At 47.9% G+C, this 21,402-nt stretch overlaps 1 protein-coding gene and 2 long non-coding RNA genes across 4 annotated transcripts in view; 2 read left to right on the forward strand and 1 right to left on the reverse strand.

The window, feature by feature from the left end:
- LOC310682281 overlaps positions 1–21,402 on the forward strand; it is a 430,308-nt gene that overhangs the window by 207,793 nt on the left and 201,113 nt on the right. The window lies entirely within an intron of this gene.
- Positions 14,365–16,736, reverse strand: LOC310682272. Its single transcript, XR_014513834.1, has 2 exons — positions 16,630–16,736; positions 14,365–15,090 (listed from the first exon to the last, which is right to left on the reverse strand). It is a non-coding gene; the product is annotated as an uncharacterized lncRNA (long non-coding RNA).
- The window catches only part of ADCY8 (adenylate cyclase 8), a 127,040-nt gene continuing 120,725 nt past the window's right edge, over positions 15,088–21,402 (forward strand). For both annotated transcript variants that reach the window (XM_083450415.1, XM_083450416.1), the window contains exon 1: positions 15,088–16,866. In XM_083450415.1, the coding sequence (XP_083306541.1) occupies positions 15,994–16,866 (873 nt within the window). In that variant the 5' untranslated portion in view covers positions 15,088–15,993. The remainder of the gene's footprint in view (positions 16,867–21,402) is intronic.

The following is a 21,402-nucleotide window of genomic DNA, read 5'->3' on the forward strand; positions in this document are numbered from 1 at the left end:
AACATGCCCAGCTCCCTTAGCCATTCCTCATAAGGCATCGTTTCCAGGCCTTTGACCATTTTGGTTGCCCTCCTCTGGTCACGTTCCAGTTTGTCAGTGTCCTTCTTGAACTGTGGTGCCCAGAACTGGACACAGTACTCCAGGTGAGGTCTGACCAGAGCAGAATACAGTGGCACTATTACTTCCCTTGATCTAGATGCTATACTCCTATTGATGCAGATGGGCTGATTCACAGATCCATGTTCTCTGTCCTATATGTGAATTTACTCTGCCATTTTGAGGTGGCTTCTCTGGCAGTGATGGGCTGAGAGATGGGGTTGGGCAGACAGGGGGCAGATCAATTCAAACCCCACCGCCACCTTATGCCAGGCTGAGTGTGGTAGTATTGGAATGAGTGGCTAAGATGAGCTCCCACTGGTTGCCAAATGAGCAGGCACGTGGGGTCGCCATTAGCTGGAGCCAACCAAAAGGCCCCAAATGATGCACTCTAAGGGGGGGAGCAGCTGGCATGGTCCTAGTTCCACTGGATCCTAAGCTGGTCTCTGTCCCACTGAAAATAAGTAATTCTCAGCCCTTTTTTCTGATTGGAGCCAATCAGAATGAAAGGAATGGGCCTTGAAGGATTGACTCCTAGGGTCATTGTGAAGAGGTTCATGGGAAGAACACAGAGGACCTGTTGTTCTGTCTTCTCTAAAGCTAAGCACTTTGGGGCACTAAAAGCACGGAGCACTTCAGTTTCAAAAGAATGGTGTGCAAGATCCCAGAAATCACAACTTAAGTCGTTCCAAAAGATGGTAATAATGATAATGATAATGATGATGATAATAAATTATTTATATAATTTATTATTTATATAATTTATTTAGGAGCCAAAAGGGGTTTCTTGTGGGTGTGATTCTTGTGGCTGATTAGCTGCTTTCCCTGGCAGTTTGAACCATCTTTTAGATTTAGGGGAGCTAGTCTCAAGCCCAACGACACATTCTCAAGATGGAGGGGGAGGGAACAGCTGCAGTCGCCTGCGGTTCCTGCGCAATGTTTGCCATCTTGCCAAAGGTTGCAGGCAGCTTTACGTGCAGCAATTGCATGTTGATTGCCCTCCTAAAAGACAAAGTCCAGGAACTGGAGGAACGTGTAGCTACGCTCCAAAGAATTAGAGAGCTGGAGCTCTCCTTGGAAGCAACAGAGCACACCGTCTCCACCAAGGAGGAGACAGGGGACTCCCCTGAGAAGGAGGCTAGTTCACCAACACAGGAGCCCGATATGTGGAGAAACGTGACTCAAAGAAGTAGGAGGCCCAGGGTTCGCTCTGATTGTCTGGAAATACACAATCGCTTTGAGGTCCTCTCCCCTAGCATGGAAGACGAAGAGCAGACTCCATTTGAGGATCTCTCCCTCATTACAGTCGATCACGTATATGAAGATGAGCAGCAAAGTCAGTCCTCAGGGCATGTGCAGGCGACCTTGGAACGGACCGCTCACGGAAGAACCCTGACCAAACCTAAGAGAAGGCGTGTAGTGGTGATAGGGGATTCCTTACTGAGGGGAACAGAAGCAGTGATCTGTGGGCCTGACAAGATGTCTCGGGAAGTGTGCTGTCTCCCCGGGGCTAAGATCCAAGATGTAACTGAACGACTGCAAGGAATCATAAAACCCACTGACAAATACCCCTTCCTCTTGGTTCATGTGGGAACCAATGACACTGCAAGCAATAGCCTCCAGAAGATCAAAAGAGACTACGAGGCTCTGGGCAGGAAATTGAAGCAATTAAATGCACAAATCGTCATCTCATCTGTCCTCCCAGTTGAACGACGTGGCCCAGGGAGAGAGAGGAAAATAGTGGAAGTAAACAGCTGGCTTCGCAAATGGTGTAAACAGGAACGGTTTGGATTCTTAGATCACGGACTGCAGTTTCTTGAGGATGGACTTCTGGCAAGCGATGGGCTGCACCTCACAACGGTTGGGAGGAATGTTTTTGCCAAAAAACTAAGAAACCTCATCAGGAGGGCTTTAAACTGACTAATGCGGGGGAGGGAGACAGTGCTCCTGAAGGTAGGAGTCTATTAATTGATGAAGATGATCATCCAAATGTCATAGACCAAATGGAGCAAACAGCAAGCAGACCTAGTGGTGGGAGGAAAAAATCCTTAAATAAGAGACACGGGGGAATGACTAATGGACTTCAATGTCTGTACACTAATGCACAAAGCATGGGAAATAAACAAGATGAGCTTGAGCTCTTGGTACAGCAAACTAAATATGATATAATAGGCATCACTGAAACCTGGTGGGATAAGTCCCACGATTGGAATGTAAAAATGGAGGGATACAATCTATTTCAGAGAAACAGACCAGACAAGAAAGGAGGAGGAGTGGCGTTATATGTCAGGGATGTGTATACCTGTGAAGAGATCCAAGATTTAGAACCTCAAAGCCAAAGTGAGAGCATCTGGGTCAAAATTAAGGGAGAGAAGAATAATAGTGACCTCATTGTGGGAGTTTACTATAGATCCCCAAGCCAAACGGAGGACATAGATGATGCCTTCCTGGAACAGATGGCCAAGCATGCAAAAGGAAGGGAGATAGTAGTAATGGGGGACTTCAATTACCCAGATATTTGTTGGATGTCAAACTCAGCCAAGAGCATAAGGTCAAACAGATTCCTCACTGGCCTTGCAGACAACTTCATTGTCCAGAAAGTGGGAGAAGCAACAAGAGGAACAGCCATTTTAGATCTGGTCCTAACCAATGTCGATGACCTGGTTAATGGGGTAGAAGTGGAAGGATCATTAGGCGCAAGTGATCATGCTCTTCTGAAGTTTACTATACAACGGAAAGGAGCAGCCAAGCATACTAGGACTCAATTTCTTGACTTTAAGAAAGCCGACTTCATAAAACTTAGGGAAGTGCTGGGTGAGATCCCATGGACAGTAATACTAAAAGGAAAGGGAGTTCATGATGGCTGGGAGTTTGTTAAGAGGGAGATAGTAAAAGCACAACTTCAGGCAATACCAATGAGACGGAAACATGGAAGGTGCCTAAAGAAGCCAGGGTGGCTATCTAAAGAACTTTTAACTGAGTTAAGATTAAAAAAGGATGTGTACAAAAAATGGAAAAGGGGGGAAACCACCAAAGAGGAATTCAAACAAATAGCCAGCACGTGTAGACACAAAGTCAGAAAAGCTAAAGCACAGAATGAAGTCAGGCTTGCTAGAGAGGTTAAAAGCAACAAAAAAGGCTTCTATGGGTATGTTCGTAGCAAAAGGAAGAACAAAGAAACAGTGGGGTCACTCAGAGGAGAAGATGGTGAAATGCAAACAGGGGACACAGAAAGGGCTGAACTCCTCAATGCCTTCTTTGCCTCAGTCTTCTCCGATAAAGAAAACAATGCCCGACCTGAAGAATTTGGAGGAAATGATTCAGCAGAGGAAACACAGCCCAGAATAACTAAGGAGATAGTACAAGAATACTTGGCTAGTTTAGATGTATTCAAGTCTCCAGGGCCAGACGAACTGCATCCAAGAGTATTAAAAGAACTGGCAGATGTGATCTCAGAACCACTGGCAGTCATCTTTGAGAATTCCTGGAGAACAGGCGAAGTCCCAGCAGACTGGAGGAGGGCAAATGTTGTCCCTATTTTCAAAAAGGGGAAAAGAGAGGACCCAAATAATTACCGCCCAGTCAGTCTAACATCAATACCAGGGAAGATTCTGGAGCAGATCATTAAGCAAACAATCTGTGAGCACCTAGAAAGGAATGCTGTGATCACCAATAGTCAGCATGGATTTCTGAAAAATAAGTCATGTCAGACTAACCTGATCTCATTTTTTGACAGAATTACAAGCCTGGTAGATGAAGGGAACGCAGTGGATGTAGTCTACCTTGATTTCAGCAAGGCATTTGACAAGGTGCCCCATGATATTCTTGTAAAGAAGCTGGTAAAATGCGGTCTTGACTATGCTACCACTCAGTGGATTTGTAACTGGCTGACTGACCGGACCCAAAGGGTGCTCATCAATGGTTCCTCTTCATCCTGGAGAAGAGTGACTAGTGGGGTGCCACAGGGTTCTGTCTTGGGCCCAGTCTTATTCAACATCTTTATCAACGACTTGGATGATGGACTCAAGGGCATCCTGATCAAATTTGCAGATGACACCAAACTGGGAGGGGTGGCTAACACCCCAGAAGACAGGATCACACTTCAAAACGACCTTGACAGATTAGAGAACTGGGCCAAAACAAACAAGATGAATTTTAACAGGGAGAAATGTAAAGTATTGCACTTGGGCAAAAAAAATGAGAGGCACAAATACAAGATGGGTGACACCTGGCTTGAGAGCAGTACATGTGAAAAGGATCTAGGAGTCTTGGTTGACCACAAACTTAACATGAGCCAACAGTGTGACGCGGCAGCTAAAAAAGCCAATGCAATTCTGGGCTGCATCAATAGGAGTATAGCATCTAGATCAAGGGAAGTTATAGTGCCACTGTATTCTGCTCTGGTCAGACCTCACCTGGAGTACTGTGTCCAGTTCTGGGCACCACAGTTCAAGAAGGACACTGACAAACTAGAACGTGTACAGAGGAGGGCAACCAAAATGGTCAAAGGCCTGGAAACAATGCCTTATGAGGATCGGCTAAGGGAGCTGGGCATGTTTAGCCTGGAGAAGAGGAGGTTAAGGGGTGATATGATAGCCATGTTCAAATATATAAAAGGATGTCACATAGAGGAGGGAGAAAGGTTGTTTTCTGCTGCTCCAGAGAAGCGGACACGGAGCAATGGATACAAACTACAAGAAAGAAGATTCCACCTAAACATTAGGAAGAACTTCCTGACAGTAAGAGCTGTTCGACAGTGGAATTTGCTGCCAAGGAGTGTGGTGGAGTCTCCTTCTTTGGAGGTCTTTAAGCAGAGGCTTGACAACCATATGTCAGGAGTGCTCTGATGGTGTTTCCTGCTTGGCAGGGGGTTGGACTCGATGACCCTTGTGGTCTCTTCCAACTCTATGATTCTATGATTCTATGATTCTATGATATCCTGCCCTCCCCAGCCGAAGCAGGGCTCAGAATGGCTAACAACAATAAAAGTAAGACAGCATTCTAAAATCAATACATTTTAAGATCAATTCAAATTCAAATTAATGGAAACCATTGGGCAAGAGTTCTATGAGGGTTACCAAAGGAGGGGGTCAGACTGTTCCCTGGCCAAAGGCCTGGTGGAACAGCTCTGTCTTGCAGGCCCTGTGGAAAGATGTCAAGTCCCACAGGGCCCTAGTCTCTTGTGATAGAGCATTCCACCAGATCGGGGCCACGGCCAAAAAAGCCCTGGCTCTGGTTGAGGCCAGCCTAACCTTCCTGTGGCCCAGGACCTCCAAGATGTTTTTGTTTGAAGACCGTAAGGTCCTCCGTGGGACATACCAGGAGAGGCGGTTCCATAGAGCACTCCAAATAATTTCCCAAGTATGTGCACAGAAAATAGTAGATCTATCTGAAAAGCAAAACCATGGACATCTGCAATGATTGTTGCAGTGCATCCTTATTTATTTTTATTGTATAATCTTAAAAGGTAAAGGGACCCCTGACCATTAGGTCCAGTCATGGCCGACTCTGGGTTTGCGGTGCTCATCTCGCTTTATTGGCTGAGGGAGCCGACGTACAGCTTCCGGGTCATGTGGCCAGCAGGACTAAGCCGCTTCTGGTGAATCAGAGCAGCACACGGAAATGCCGTTTACCTTCCTGCCGGAGCAGTACCTATTTATCTACTTGCACTTTGACGTGCTTTCGAACTGCTAGGTGGGCAGGAGCAGGGACCGAGCAACGGGAGCTCACCCCGTCGCGGGGATTCAAACCACCAACCTTCTGATCAGCAAGCCCTAGGCTCTGTGGTTTAACCCACAGCGCCACCCATGTATAACCTTAGGATGCTGAATATTCTTATATGGAGCATGGCTGTCATGAAATAACACTGCTCTTCTGAATTTCCCACTAACTGGTTAAAACTTTCCTGTTCCTGCAAGCCTTTGTCTCAGGGCTGGCTCCAGATTTTGGAGGGCCCTTGGGCAAGAGGTCCTCTCCCTGGGTATGTCTACCTCCTTACTACAAGCTGCACAAGCTACTCACCTTCTTCCTCATGATTATCCCACCTGCTTGCTCATCAGGTAGAGCGCCAAGGAGCAATCGAGCAACAGCATCTCCTACCTGCCTGCCTCTGACCACCACACCTTGGCCAGAGGGAAAAATGGGTGGAAAAGAAGGCAGGCCACAATGGGGAAGAAGAGCAATAGGTGCCTGTCAATGTCCATCCCCCTCTGCTGCTGTGGGGTCTTTGTGTGTTCCCTAACCATACCAATCCTTGATGCCAGTTCTCATTTGTCATGCCGAGCAGATGATTGTTATGTGATGCATCCTGATTTTAGAATTTTTAAAGATCCGCTTAGCTGGTTTCTCATTCCCAGGAAATTGCACATAGGCTCACAGTCACCGTGGTAGCAATAACCAGGCTTTCTACCATTCGCTGCTGATCTTTAGTGGGTCCATCATGATGGATTGTCTCATGTTTTTGGACTCTCCTTGGGGGTGTGGCTAGGAGAGCTGTCACAATGAGCTCGTGCGTTCTTCAATTTAACCACTGCATTGCTGGGTCAGCCAATCAATATTAGCCAGAACAGCTGGATGAAAATGCCATGTTCAAAGGCACTATACCTTTGAACACCCCATGCCAGGGGCATATAACAGGGAAGGGCTCTTGCAATGTGGGCTTCCTTTACAGAGGCATCAGTCTAGCTGCTATCAGTCTGGCGGTTCTCTCTCTGCAAGGTTACAGGGAACCAGGCAGAGGGCCTTCTCGGTGGTGGCGCCCGCCCTGTGGAACACCCTCCCATCAGATGTCAAGGAAATAAACAACTATCTGACTTTTAGAAGACATCTGAAGGCAGCCCTGTTTAGGGAAGTTTTTAATGTTTGATGTTTTATTCCATTTTTAATCTGCTGGGAGCTGCCCAAGTGGCTGGAGAAACCCAGCCAGATGGGCAGGGTATAAATTATTATTATTATTATTATTATTATTATTATTATTATTAGATTCTGAACTATATCGGCCCTCCATCTCAACATGCAAGCATCTTCTTATCCTCCTACTACTTAAATGCTGGCACTGGTGTAACTCCAAAGTTTAAGTGCATAGCTGGTGTGTGACAAAAGAAGCTTGCTTTAAATTCTGCCATTCTATGTAAGTGTCGAATGAAGCCACCTTCATCAGAACAATCTGTCATTATTATTTTTTTGGCAGGATAGCTACCAAGCAGAAATCATTGTGATTCATCACGGATCACATGGATAGGAATACTCTATCCAATTACAAAACATTAATATAGAAAGAGTCGTTACGGTCTTTCCTTTACTGACTTGCTAATTTTCTTCATTACTCAGATAAGAAGACAACATCGGAATACATTGTCCAATTCTCTCTTCCTGTCTCAAAAGATGGAAGACTAGAATAAGGCATTCTTAGGAAAGTTTGAATATATTAAACTTCTGAATTAACCGCTCTGAATACATGTTCTCCATAACTGCTATTGCCAACTCATTTAGCCTGGAGGGTGGAATCTAGGAAGCATAGATTGCAACACACACACACCGAGAGAGAGAGACTGATAGTTGAAGGAGTGCCATCATAGACTGAACAGGTACATAAGGAACAACCATTCAGTACAAAAATGGAAATAAACCTCAACAAAATTAAGGCATAAGAAAAAGATTGGGATCAAAAGCCAATGGCAAACTAAGGGAGAAATCCTATGCACGAGAAGCTGAAATAAAGCAAGCAGGTATAACTTGAGCCAGCACAAAATTGCACCAGATCCAAACCCTGTTCAGCAGCTGGCTTGCTGTTGCTGCTCTGCCTAAACCGGGCAGAGGGAAAACAAGTCTTAAAATAGTGTTCTATGACAGTTTGCCAGGTCATGGAACCAAGCTGAACAGGCTTGCAATCCAACCTAATTCTCCAATCTCTGGTTCTGCGACACCAGGGGTCGGCAAGGTTTATCTTGCCAGGGCCGGATCGGTCCTGCGGAGATCCCTGTGTGTGCACAGACGTGATTTCCGGCACCGAGGAAGCGAGTCTCTGCAGTGGCATAGCATGGGTTGTCAGCACCCGGGGCAAGGCAAGTAATTTGCGCCCCCTAACCCGGGGCAAGGCAAGTAATTTGCGCCCCCCCCCCGCTGCACTGTCCCTTCCCCAGATAGTCCCTCGCTCTCTCTCCGCCCCGCACCGCACGCCTGGCACCCTCCCCTCCACAGTGGGCAGCGACCCGGCGGCTCGGATCAGATTCGCACAGCCAGCACTGCAGTGAGAGAGAGTGAGTGAGCCAGGTAGGGGCAGAGAGCTGCGAGTGCGAGCACGCCCCCCCCCCCCAGATGTTGCGCCCGGTGCGGCCGGCCCCCCTGCACCCCCCACGCTATGCCACTGAGTCTCTGCATCACGCTGCACCGGTTTAGCACAGAGCACAAGTGGGTGGCTCAGTTCAGGGGTAGCTCGTGGGTCAGTCAAATGACCTCCGCGAGCTGCTTCCCACCCATGGGCCTTAGGTTGCTGACCCCTGTGCTACACCTTTGTCATTACCCTTTTGGAAGATTTGTACTATCTGAGCCCCAGCTGACCCGGAATAAGCATGTTATGTCAATGTATCTTGGCTGAGCCAGGGTTGGGGGTCTCAATGCTGGCTGAGCACAGCAGAGCTCGGAATCAGCTGGCTGAGCCAGAGACCAGCTGCATCCTTATCTGCTCCTCCCAATGGATCTTGTCACGGGATTGCCCCCTGGTATAAATGCATGCAATATATTAAAAATAATTTAAATAAATCTAATGGCAGTTATGAATGAATGGTCTATAGCTATTTATATCCAAAGCAAACAAACAATCTTCAGACTGAACAAATGTAGATCATAAAACATCGCAAAACACAAAAAAGTCACCAGACTAAATAGATACAGTGGTACCTTGGGTTAAGAACTTAATCCGTTCTGGAGGTCTGTTCTTAACCTGAAACTGTTCTTAACCTGAAGCACCACTTTAGCTAATGGGGCCTCCTGCTGCCGCTGCACCACCACTGCACGATTTCTGTTCTCATCCTGAAGCAAAGTTCTTAACCCGAGGTACTATTTCTTGGTTAGCGGAGTCTGTAACCTGAAGTGTATGTAACCTGAAGCGTATGTAACCCCAGGTACCGCTATATAACCAATGGACTTTCACAAAGCACAAACGCATTTCAGCCTTAGTCTTCCTGGGTGGTCTCTGCACTATGTACATGGAAAGGGCTTGGCATAAAAGGAGCTGTAATTCAACAAAGAATGAGCCATGTGTTGGATATACTGATTAAAAGCAGCAGCAGCACCTGTAAAGGCAAAAGGATAAAATATTTGAATGAATGAATGAATGAATGAATGAATGAATGAATGAATGAAACTTGGTAAAAATAGAATTGGAAGGGATCCCAAGGGTCATCTAATGCAACCCTCTGCAATTCAGAAGTCTCAGCTAAAGCATCCATGACAGATGGCCACCCAACCTCTGCTTAAAAGCCTCCAAGGAAGGAGAGTTCTCCACCTCTCGTGGGAGTCTGTTCCATTGCTGAACAGCTCTTACTGTCAGAAAGGTTTTCCAAATCTCCTTTCTTGCAACTTGAAGCCATTGGTTCACATCCTACCCTCCAGAGCAGGAGAAAAGAAGCATGCTCCCTCCTCCATGTGACAGCCCTTCAGATATTTGAAGATGGCTATCATATCTCCAAAGGGACGCAGGTGGCGCTGTGGGTAAAAGCCTCAGTGCCTAGGGCTTGCCGATCGAAAGGTCAGCGGTTCGAATCCCCACGGCGGGGTGCGCTCCCGCTGTTCGGTCCCAGCGCCTGCCAACCTAGCAGTTTGAAAGCACCCCTGGGTGCAAGTAGATAAATAGGGACCGCTTACTAGCGGGAAGGTAAACGGCGTTTCCGTGTGTGGCTCTGGCTCGCCAGAGCAGCGATGTCACGCTGGCCACGTGACCCGGAAGTGTCTTCGGACAGCGCTGGCCCTTGGCCTCTTTGAGTGAGATGGGCGCACAACCCTAGAGTCTGTCAAGACTGGCCCGTACGGGCAGGGGTACCTTTACCTTTATCATATCTCCACTCAGTCTCCTCTTTTCCAGGCTAAACATACCCAGCTCCTTCAATCATTCCCCATAAGGCTTAGTTTCTAGACCCTTGATCATCTTGGTTGCCTTCCTGTACAGTGGTACCTTGGGTTACATACGCTTCAGGTTACATACGCTTCAGGTTACATACGCTTCAGGTTACAGACTCCTCTAACCCAGAAATAGTGCTTCAGGTTAAGAACTTTGCTTCAGGATGAGAACAGAAATTGTGCTCCGGTGGCGTGGCTGCAGCAGGAGGCCCCATTAGCTAAAGTGGTGCTTCAGGTTAAGAACAGTTTCAGGTTAAGTACGGACCTCCAGAATGAATTAAGTACTTAACCCGAGGTACCACTGTACACCCATTCCAGCTTGTCAAATCCTTCTTAAATTGTGGTGCCCAAAATTGGACACAGTATTCCAAGTGTGGTCTTACTAAGGATTAATAGAGTGGTACTTTCCTTGATCTGCACACGATACTTCTTTTGGTGCAACCTAGTATAGCAGTAGCTTTTTTTGCTGCTGCCTCATACTGTTGACTCATGTTAAGCTTGTGGTCCACCAAGACCCCTTGATCCTTTTCACATGTACTGCCAGGTGTCCCCCATCCTATGTTTGTGTATCTGGTTCTTCCTGTCTAAGTGCAGAACCTTACATTTGTCCCTATTGACATTCATTTTGTTAGTTTGCACTCAGTTCACCAATCTGTTAAGGTCATTTTGAATTCTGATTCTGTCTTCTGCGGCATTAGCTACCCCTCCCTGTTTGGTGTCATCTGCAAATTTGATGAGCACCCCCTCAATTCCTTCATCCAAGTCATTTACAAAGCTGTTGAACAACAATGGGCCCAGGACAGAACCCTGTAGCACCCCATTTGTCACTTATTTCCAGGATGACGAGGAACCATTAATGAACGTTCTTAGGGTTCAGTCGGTCAATCAGCTACAAATCCACCTAACAGTTACCTCATTCAACCCGCATATTACCAGCTTCCTCGCTGGGGGAGTTTGTCAAAAGCCTTACTGAAATCAAGATACACTATGTCCACACCATTCCCCTGATCCACCAAGTTTGCAAGTCCATAAAAAAAAAAAGGAAATCAGATTGGTCTGGCATGACTTATGACCCATGCTGGGTCTTAGTAATAACAATATCCTTTTCTAAATGCTCACAGACCGACGGTTGATTTAGCTGTTCTAGGACCTTCCCTGGTATCAGTGTCAAGCTCACTGGTCGGTAGTTACCTGGGTCTTCCTTCTCCCCCTTTTTGAATATGGGGACAACATTTGCCCACCTCCAGTCTGTAGGAACCTCACCTGTTTCCCAAGAAGTCTCAAAGATAATAGGCAAAGGTTCTGAAATTACATCCACAAGCTCCTTTAGTACCCTCGGATGCAGCTCATCAGGCCCTGGAGATTTGAATTCCTTTAAAGTAGCTAGGTGTTCCCTTACTACTTATTTTCATATCTTGGGCTGCTTATCTGACCTTTGAGTCCCACACAAAAACATGTAAGATATTGTCCAACAAAGAGGGCACTCAAGGGATGAAATCTGACTGTCCAATGCTGTCCTTGTGGGGGAAGCCAGGCCCTCATAGGATATGAAAGCTCTGTGATTTAGCTGCAGGTTCTATATACAGTATGTGTAAATGAAACCATATATCATAAAGACACCACAGTCTCTGCTGTGCCACGTTCCCAAAGGGAACTGTGTCCTCAGTACACATCTTTCATAAACTGTCCCAGAGAATATATAACAGGTCTAGTAAGAGAGAAGAGAGAGAAGAGAGAAGGAGACAAAGGAAGATTCAGTCCTTAACTGAGATTGGAATGGATCTAGATGCTCAATTTCCTCCAGAAATGCTTGCAGCTCATCACCAGTTACTGTACAGAGGACGCTCAGGTTGTGAACGTGATCCGTGCGGGAGGCACATTCGCAACCTGCAGTGTTTGTAACCCGCAGCGCTGCGTCTGCGCACGAGCAGGTTGCAATTCAACGCTTCTGCGCATGCACAACCACCAAAACCCAGAAGTAACCCGTTCCGGTACTTCCGGGTTTCGGCGGGTCTGTAACCCGAAAAAACTCAACCTGAAGCATCTGTAACCCGAGGTATGACTGTATTCTCCCTAGTAACTTGTTTGAAAAGGAGGTATTTGTGGTGGTGTTGTAGTTGTTCTCCAAGATCAAAGGCTGGAGACATCTCCTGCAACTGGAGTTCCTTTAGTTCAAGGACAGGGAATCTGTGGCCTTCAAGATGCTGTTGGACCACAGCTCCCACTATCCCTGACCACTGTCCATGTTGACTGAGGCTGGTGGAAGTTAGAGTCCAACAGTTTATGAAGTTCCACAGGTTCCCACATCCCTGTTCCAGTTGAATGGCCGAGTACTGAACCTGGGACTTTCTGCATGAAAAGCACATGCCGTACCATTGCTCTCTAGTCCCTCACCATGTTCCTTGTATACATGAATAAAAACCATGTATCTCATAAAGCGTGGAGGCTATGTACCTTATAATGGGATCTCTGTCATCACAGACTGTAGCTCTATTACTCTCTGTACCCAAGCACATACTGTCCTTTTCTAAAGCACAGTTCTGTGTTTACTGATCCCTATATTAGTGGATCATGAGTGACCATTCAAAGTCAGAAGAAGTCAATTCCACAGATGCTGTTAGCCTAGGAAATGTTCCCCTGCCCATGGATGCTTGCCTTTTTCTAAGCTCCAAGAGGAGTGACTGTGAGATGTCTAGCACAGCAGCAGTGACCCCCAAACCTGAGCATATTTCCCCCCTTTGAATTAAAACTTAACACATATTATTTCCAACATTGGAGGCAATAGGAGGCAGTAATGCTCCAAATACCAGTTGCTAGAAACCAAAGGAGGGCAGAGGGCTCCTGGGCTCAGGTCTGGCTTGTGGGTTTCCCAGTGGTTGGCCACTGTAAGAACAGGCTGCTAGACTAGGTGGGGCACTGCCTGATCTAGTTGGTTCTTCGTAAGTTCTTACAGCCAACAGAGCTACCTAGCTAGAAAGAGTGAACAGCTGACCTCCTCTGTATGTGTGGCATGGTGGACAGGATCAGGCCCTATAACTCACCCTGAAGTTTGGGGGCAGGGAGAACAAATGGAATCCAAAAACAAAGAAGACTTCTTTTGTTTCCTGCAAGCTATAAGCCAGGTGTGCTGATGCTTGTACAGTAGTACTAATATTGATACAGTGGTACCTCGGGTTAAGTACTTAATTCGTTCCGGAGGTCTGTTCTTAGCCTGAAACTGTTCTTAACCTGAGCACCACTTTAGCTAATGGGGCCTCCTGCTGCCGCTGCGCTGCCAGAGCACGATTTCTGTTCTTATCCTGAAGCAAAGTTCTTAACCTGAAGCACTATTTCTGGGTTGGCGGAGTGTGTAACCTGAAGCGTATGTAACCTGAAGCGTATGTAGCCCGAGGTACCACTGTAATACATAGTAGTATTAGTAGTGATTTTGGAATCACTTTGAGTGCAGAGACTCCACGTCAGTGTGTCTTGCGATTTAGCGCTTCAGATTGCACCCTCTGGATAGACAGCGGACTTTGCTTCCAAGTGAGCTCGCACTGGTTGCCTGTGGTCCTAAGCAGGTTGAGTGGAATCCAAGAGGAACTCCCTAGCCACTGGCTCATTTGGAACCATCCATTTGGGGACAATGCGCGTGTCTTGGGGCTGCTGTTGTTGGGGAGGGGGGGGGAGATGGTACTTCTTTAAGTGGGCGCACAGGGGAGCGGGAGCAGTAGAGCCTGACGTCACTGGGCCATCAGCTGACCGAGCCGGGCTCTGCCTTTCCCAGTAGAGGCGGCGGCGGTGGCGGCAAGAGGAGCGCCCGCCGCGGCACCAGCTCTCCTGCGCTCCGGATTATCTTTTCCCTCGCTCGCTTGCTCTGATTCCACTCTCGGAGGGCTAACAGGAAATCGCGGCGGCGGTGGGCCAGAGCAGGACCCGAGGGCGCCGGAAATGCCCAATCGGCGGTGCTGCTATTAGCCCAGCTGTTGCCCAAGGGGCGGATGGACTGATGGGGGGCGCGCGGAGCAGCGAGGAGTAAACAGCCCCCTCGGGTGGGGTAGGAGGAGCCCTCTGACTTTCCGGGTGCCCCAAACTCCTGCCATCCCGGGGCAGCTGCTCTGAAGGGCAGCCCCTTCGCCTCTCTTTCTTTCTTTCTTTCTTTTTTTTTTTGGGGGGGGGGCCGCTCCTTGGATCTCATAAAGCATCCCCTCCCCTCGAGGAAGCGGCATGTTAGACTGAAGGCTCCGGTTAGGCTTCGGGGAAGGGGGAGAGGGAGAAGGAGGAAGCTTGGAGAGGGAGGGAGATCGGTTTAAAGCGGCGTGGGAAGCGCAATGAGGACCGTCGCCTAACCATTACGCGCCGCGCGCCAAAGAGATGTCCAGCCAGGCATCCCGCCGACGGCTCCTCTCTCCTCCTGCGGGGAAACTTGAAGTCGCCGAGCCGTGAGCCGCCAGCCACTGCATCCCCCATCCCCGTCTGCTTCCCTTCCCATCGCCAAGCCGGCCATGTCTCGCTGCTGCAAGTCTCCGATCTCCCGAAAGAAAAGGAAAACTCTTTGCATCTTCCTGCGCGGCTGGAGTTTCCCTGGATCGCTCTCGGCGCGCGCTTGGGAAGAGGCGACTCCGGGCCAGCCACGAGCTCCAGCTCCCTTGACCTTGTCAGCTTCGCACCTCGCCTCCCGCTTGGACCACCGGCAGCCTTGTCAATTTCAGGAGTGAGACCAGCGCCCCGGTTGGGATCTCCTTGGGCATTTCTCTCCCTTTCGGTTTCTAACCTCCTTCCCGTTTCAATCCTCTCGGTTCTTCCTCTTTGTGGCACGGATGGCTGATCCTGATAGGCGACTGCGCCGCGGATTATAGCAAACCAGCGATCACCTCTCTCTCGCCCTCACAGCTGCAGCTGTACAGATATATATATAAATATAAGTACCCGTGTGAAAGGAACAGATCTTCCATCAAGCTCCTAGAACGCTCCAGATGGTCACTTCCCTCTCCTAAGAAGTTGCATGATGTTGTTGTTGCTGTTATTAATGCACCTGTAATAGTCTACAATATATACAAATATATATATATTTAAGGGAAACAACCACCCACCTATATCACTATTGCACAGGGCTCTCATTTTTCTTCTGCAAGAAGTCATATCCAATTGATAGACCACATGCTCTGGAGTCAGTCCCTGCCGTTTCCAGTTGCAAGGATCTCCGCAGCAGGACTGGGAAGGGTTTGAACCTGGAACCTCAGAGAGCCAATCAGAGGAGGGAGTCCTCAGCTTTATGGACCAATGGTCTGGCTTGTCCTAAGGCAACTTCCAATATCCAGCAGTACACCATGTTTTCTGAATGTAGGATGGGAGCCACCAACCTGCCCTCCTTTTGTTGGCTCAGTCTGAAGGGCGCTATTTGCCTCTCTGTGGGTATCTTTCCCCTCTTTGCCTTTGGATTCTGCGGCGCCAAGCAGGGGCCCACAAGGATGTGGCTTTGATTGCACTGGACTGGACTTTTGACCACGCCGTTAGCAAAAAGGGCCTTCTGTATCTCAATCTGCTCTCCCCCCCCCCATCGCCAGCTGTAATAATAACCTGGGGGGCAGGGTCACATGCACTTTACAAAGCCAACCCCCCATGCAAAGGTCTATCCAGTGCCAAAAAGGCATGGGGAGTCCCCTTTCTTCTGCAATAATTGACTGACCCTTGATTCCCCCCCACCCCGCCGGCCAAGGGGGTAGGGGGCAGCCACCGCCTTTCAATGTGATACACCCTCCCTCTCCTGCCGCTGCTGCCGCCACCCCCCCGAGCCACACGATGGAGCTATCCGAGGTGCGCTGCCTGAGCGACAGCGACGAGTTGTACACCATCAACCAGACGCCCCCTAGCAGCGGCGCTCGCTCTCAGCGGCTGCTGTGGCAGACGGCAGTCCGCCACATCACTGAGCAGCGCTTCATCCAGGAGCACAGCGGAGGGAAAGTGCTGGGCTCGGAGGAGTCCTTCTGCTCCAACCACTCCCACCATCCGCGGTCGGCAGGCAAGAGCCTTGGCGGCCACAACAATGGGGGAACCAAAGTCTTCCCGGAGCGCACGAGCAGCAGTGGGGACCTGGGATTCCTGCATCTCGACTGCGCTCCCAGCAACTCGGACTTCTTCCTCAACTGGGGCTACACGTACCGCGGCGTGATCTTCCCTACCTTGCGCAACTCCTTCAAGTCCCGGGACTTGGAGCGCCTCTACCAACGCTACTTCCTGGGCCAGAGGCGCAAATCCGAGGTGGTGGTGAACATCCTGGATGTGCTCACCAAGCTGACCCTCCTGCTGCTCCACCTCACCTTGGCCTCGGCCCCTATGGACCCCCTCAAGGGCATCCTGCTGGGCTTCTTCACGGGCATCGAGGTGGTCATCTGTGCCTTAGTGGTGGTCAGGAAGGATACGACCTCCTACACCTACCTGCAGTACAGTGGGGTGGTCACTTGGGTGGCCATGGCCACACAGATCCTGGCTGCCGGCCTTGGCTGCGGTCTTCTCGGAGATGGAATTGGCTATGTGCTCTTCACGCTCTTCGCCACCTACAGCATGCTGCCTCTGCCCCTCACCTGGGCTATCCTGGCCGGCTTAGTCACCTCCGTTCTGCAACTCGTCATGCAGATGGTGATCCCGAGGCAAACCATGACCTCCATCAACCAGGTATTTCCGGGGGATCATCGTTCTTTCTCTCCGAAGTCACCTTTAGTGGGGCAGCTTGTAAGGACACATGTTCATCTCCTCCATGAGCTGGGTTACTAAGGCAGCTAGACATCATCATTGAGTAAAGCTATTCTTTCTCATAATGGGTTGATTATATCCTAGCAAGGATGTGCTGGTGCTTTCATAATCCTGATTAATGCAAGAGGAATTTCAGGTTCAGACATCTAGCTCTGTTTAGGGTGGAGAGAGGGAGGAGGCAATGAGACCTTATGAGGAACGACACATAAAAGTTGGGGCTTTGTCATGATCAAACAACCCATGTCATGGAAATCTAATGTCCTCCTCATATCCATATTTTAGTCACTTAGATGGAGATGCAAATGGAAGGCTTTATTGAAGAGCACCCATCCTTAATCTTTATGTTCATCTGCAATGCAACATCTGGCGCCCAGATGTTGGATTGCAACTCCCATCTGCATCCCGATCTCTCACATAGGTATCCCACTCTTCCTCCAAGGACCTCAGGACGTTCATTGCTTGTGAGCTTGTCTCATGTCATCCTCACCACATCTCTGGGTTAGGCAGCGAGGCAGCAGCTGGTCCAAAATTCTCCAGGTCTGAGGAGTCTGAATGCAGGTCTACTGTCCCAAGTCCACCACTGCACTCCTGGTCCAAGACCAGCTGTGTCCACTGCAACGTTCCCTAGTGGGTCCTCCATATTCCCCTCCACTCAATATTCTCATGTTTAGTTGATACTTGTCCCGAGTGGTGATCTGGAGTGGATTTGGAGTTAAAAGAACCTACCTGGAAGCAGAATTTAGAAGGCGGTAGATATATTGATGCGCCTGAATGTTTTGCAAAACACACACACAAGCTCATTGCAACCCTAAAATGCTGCTTTCAATCCCTGGAGCTATTTTGGCAACCATTCAGTGGACAAGGTTAATCAAGAAGGAGAACGGTTTCAGTTGGATATACTGTACCTTTCCTTATTTTTGGATTCTTGGTTTCTGTCTGTATCATGCTAATATGGAGCATATTGGGCTACCACCTCACCTTGCGGTGGGTGAGGTGTAAGTTTGCAAATCCCTAGCACTTGTGCATATCACACTTTTCAATGGGCTTGACAATCTGCATTTGACACCTGTCCTGATTGCATACCATGATGAATGAAGCAGGGAATGTAACAATATATGCTTGGAGCCACCTGATGGGTCTGTGGTCGAATTAGCATCGAACCTTAGTCTCTGAAAAGTAAATCAGATCATCTCTCCATTAAATGAGAGTGTTCATTGAGTAGTGCTGGTTTCTTAGTTCCTGGGCTGCTGTCGCTGAGGTGTTTTGTTCCCCCAACCCACTGCAAAACAGTATTCAATCTCAAAAAAACAGAAACAAAAAAATGCAGATCATGCCAAATGGCTTTTGCCGGGGGTCTGGTTCACTGTTTCTGCCACCTGGACAAAGGTTTTGAGTGATGAGGTCTCAAAAGAAGTAATTGTTATGTCGGTCTTGGCTCCTGCCAGTTTCTAATTTATCAGGGATTAATGATGGTGAACAAGGAGAGATCAGTCACTTTTGTCATTTATTTGGCATACACGAGAGACTCAGCTTCGTCACAGTGCTGGACTGTCAAATCCCCACTCAGCCATGAAAGTTACTCGCTGATTTAGGGATGGTCACAGCCTCTCTGACTAACCTACCTCACAGGGTTGTTGTGAGTAAAAAATTAGAGAGGAGAGCCACATTCACCACCTTGAGCTACTTGGGGGAAAAGGTGGGATATTAATGTAACAATATAATACATAAATGAATCAGTTTTAACTATTCCTAAATTTGTTTCTGAAGGCAGAAATATATTAAAAATTGAAACAAAAATCCATTTTCTTTTATTACAAGTTTCAAGATATACGTGGTACTTTTTTTTAAAAAAAGAGTCTTCCCTCAAGTAAATAAATAATTTCAGCTGTATTTATAAAATAAACAATCTGGAAAGCTTGCAGGTCTAAGGATTATTTTGCTGTGTGACACAATGCAACCCAACATTTTACAGGGGCATGAGATCTAAAAAGTGGAAACTCTCATCTGCTTTAGAAATTGTCTTGCTGATAGGAACTGACTTACTTTATTTATTTATTTATTTATTTATTAAAAATCCAACAGAAATGTTTTGTGCACTTAACAGGTTTGCGGGTGGGGCGAGTCCTTAAATACTTAGCAATTGTCTTTTGATACACCATTTCGGATTATTTTAGGTTCACAGTGCCCATTTTTTCAAAAGACTCCAGTAGCAGCTTGACCTGTAGCAGGAATTGACAAACAAAGATGTTGTTGTTGTTTTTTTTGCAATCATGAGAAAACCTCATCATCTGTTGTAAGACATAGTTGGCAACCCCTTGGACACATGCCTTTTAGTCCGAAGAGAGAACCCAGAACAGATCGTTTGGTTTAGGAAGCATTGGTGGAGGGGGAGACGGAAATGATTTATGGACTAATAGTTTATTGACATCTAAGATTGCTAGAGCTCCGATCCTAGATCCTGTTTTCAGTGCCAAGGGCTCAGCAATGGGATATATGTTGCAGCAGTTTTGAAGAAAGCACCTCTGAGCACGTTCAGAGTGTATTTTACCACTGAGCCCTGGAAGCCTACAAACATCTGAGAGAACGGAGTCCAGTACAGCTCAGAGGGGAAAGGCTTTTTCATTAGGACTGTGATCCCATTTCTGTCATTTTTACAAACTGGATCAGAAATGGGACTAACTTTCTTATGCTCTAGCAACCTCTCAAATCAAAGCTGGTACCTTCAGATCAATGTCTCCTACGTCTTATTTAACTCTCATTTCGACCAAACACAGCAGCTTGCAATATAACTTGGCAGCCTTTTAGGAATCGGTTAGGTATACCCCCCTTATTTAGAATATAAGAATAAGTATATCATTTTGAGACTTTACTCCCTTATTCTCATTTCTAGTTTTCTTGGTTCTACTCCTTCACAGTCGTTTTTCCGCAGCGTTTGTGCACTCTGTGATAGTTATAGCCAGGGCTAGCAACAGAAGCTGACCAAGTCAGGCAAATGCCAAGGGTGCAATGCAAAGTGGGTGAGCTGGATGGCATTAGACTGACCACCTGGTCTTTCAGTCCACAATAGTCCAGACTTGACTGATGGGTCAGAGAAGGCATTGCCCATTTTTGTTGTGATCCGATACCTCATTTAGCAGTGTCTTTACCTGGCTTCTGGGTGTCTTTACCTATTTTGAGTGTCTTTACCTGGCTTCTGGGGACACTGGGGACTCTGTGGGTTAAACCACAGAGCCCAGGACTTGCCAATCAGAAGGTCAGCAGTTTGAATCCCCATGACAGGGTGAGCTCCTGTTGCTCGGTCCCTGCTCCTGCCAACCTAGCAGTTCGAAAGCACGTCAAAGTGCAAGTAGATAAATAGGTACCGCTCCAGTGGGAAGGTAAACTGCGTTTCTGTGTGTTGCTCTGGTTCTCCAGAAGCAGCTTAGTCATGCTGGCCACATGCCCAGAAGCTGTATACGCCGGCTCCCTCGGCCAGTAAAGCGAGATGAGCCCTGCAACCCCAGAGTCGGCCATGACTGGACCTAATGGTCAGGGGTCCCTTTACCTTTTTACCTGGCGTCTGAAGACAGGAACTCACAAACAACCAATGGATCTGAAAGACAAAAGGAAGCACTTCTTGCTATTGCAGTGCATGGATAAAATATGGAACTCACCCCCATCGGAGGCAGTGATGAATACCAACATGGGTGACATGAAAAGGGAGGAGAGTACTGCTGCACACAAGTCCTGCTTGCAGGTTTTCCATAGACGCAGTGGTTGGCCACTGCAAGAATAGAGTTCTGGACTAGATATGCCTTTGGCCTGAAGCAGCAGGCTCTTCTTATGATCCTAGGTTTCTGCTCGCTGCACAGAGAAAGGGCAAGCACAGGGATGTAGGAATCTGCCATAGATCACACATGACTCCTGCTCTAGCTAGCTAGCAGAGAACAGGCTGGGGAATGAACCCAGGGACCTTCTAAATACAAGGCAGATACCCTGCCACTGCTGGGATGCAGTGAGAGGGCTCAGAGAAGCAGTGGTGGCTGCTGCTTGCCCAGTTTCCCACCACCACAGCAAACATTGCTTGCTCGCCCTCTCTTTCCGGGTGGTGTGGCAGAGACGATTTGAACGTCTCTCTGTCCAGCCAGAGAGAAGTGAGTGCTTACAATATCTCCGCTGTCAGAGGAATTTTACTTGTCCATATCAGTTGCTCGGATCACAAGTGGGAAAGTCCTGTTGCATTTGGGTCCCTCTTACAGGAATTTGGTTGGCCATGTTGAGAGCAGCATGCTCTTCTTGTGTATCGAAAAGGGCATTTGTTTTGATTTGAGAGGGGCAAATCAGAAAAAACCCACTGGAAGGAATGGCTGGTTGGAATCCTGGACAGACGACCTGCCTCCTCTGTTGGAGGCAGTACGCCTCTGAATCTCAGTTGCTGAGAAACACAAAAGCAGAGAACGCTGTTGTGCTCAGGTCCTG

The sequence above is a fragment of the Podarcis tiliguerta genome, assembly GCF_965153285.1.
Source record: "Podarcis tiliguerta genome assembly, chromosome: 7".
NCBI classification, from domain to species: Eukaryota; Metazoa; Chordata; class Lepidosauria; order Squamata; family Lacertidae; genus Podarcis; species Podarcis tiliguerta.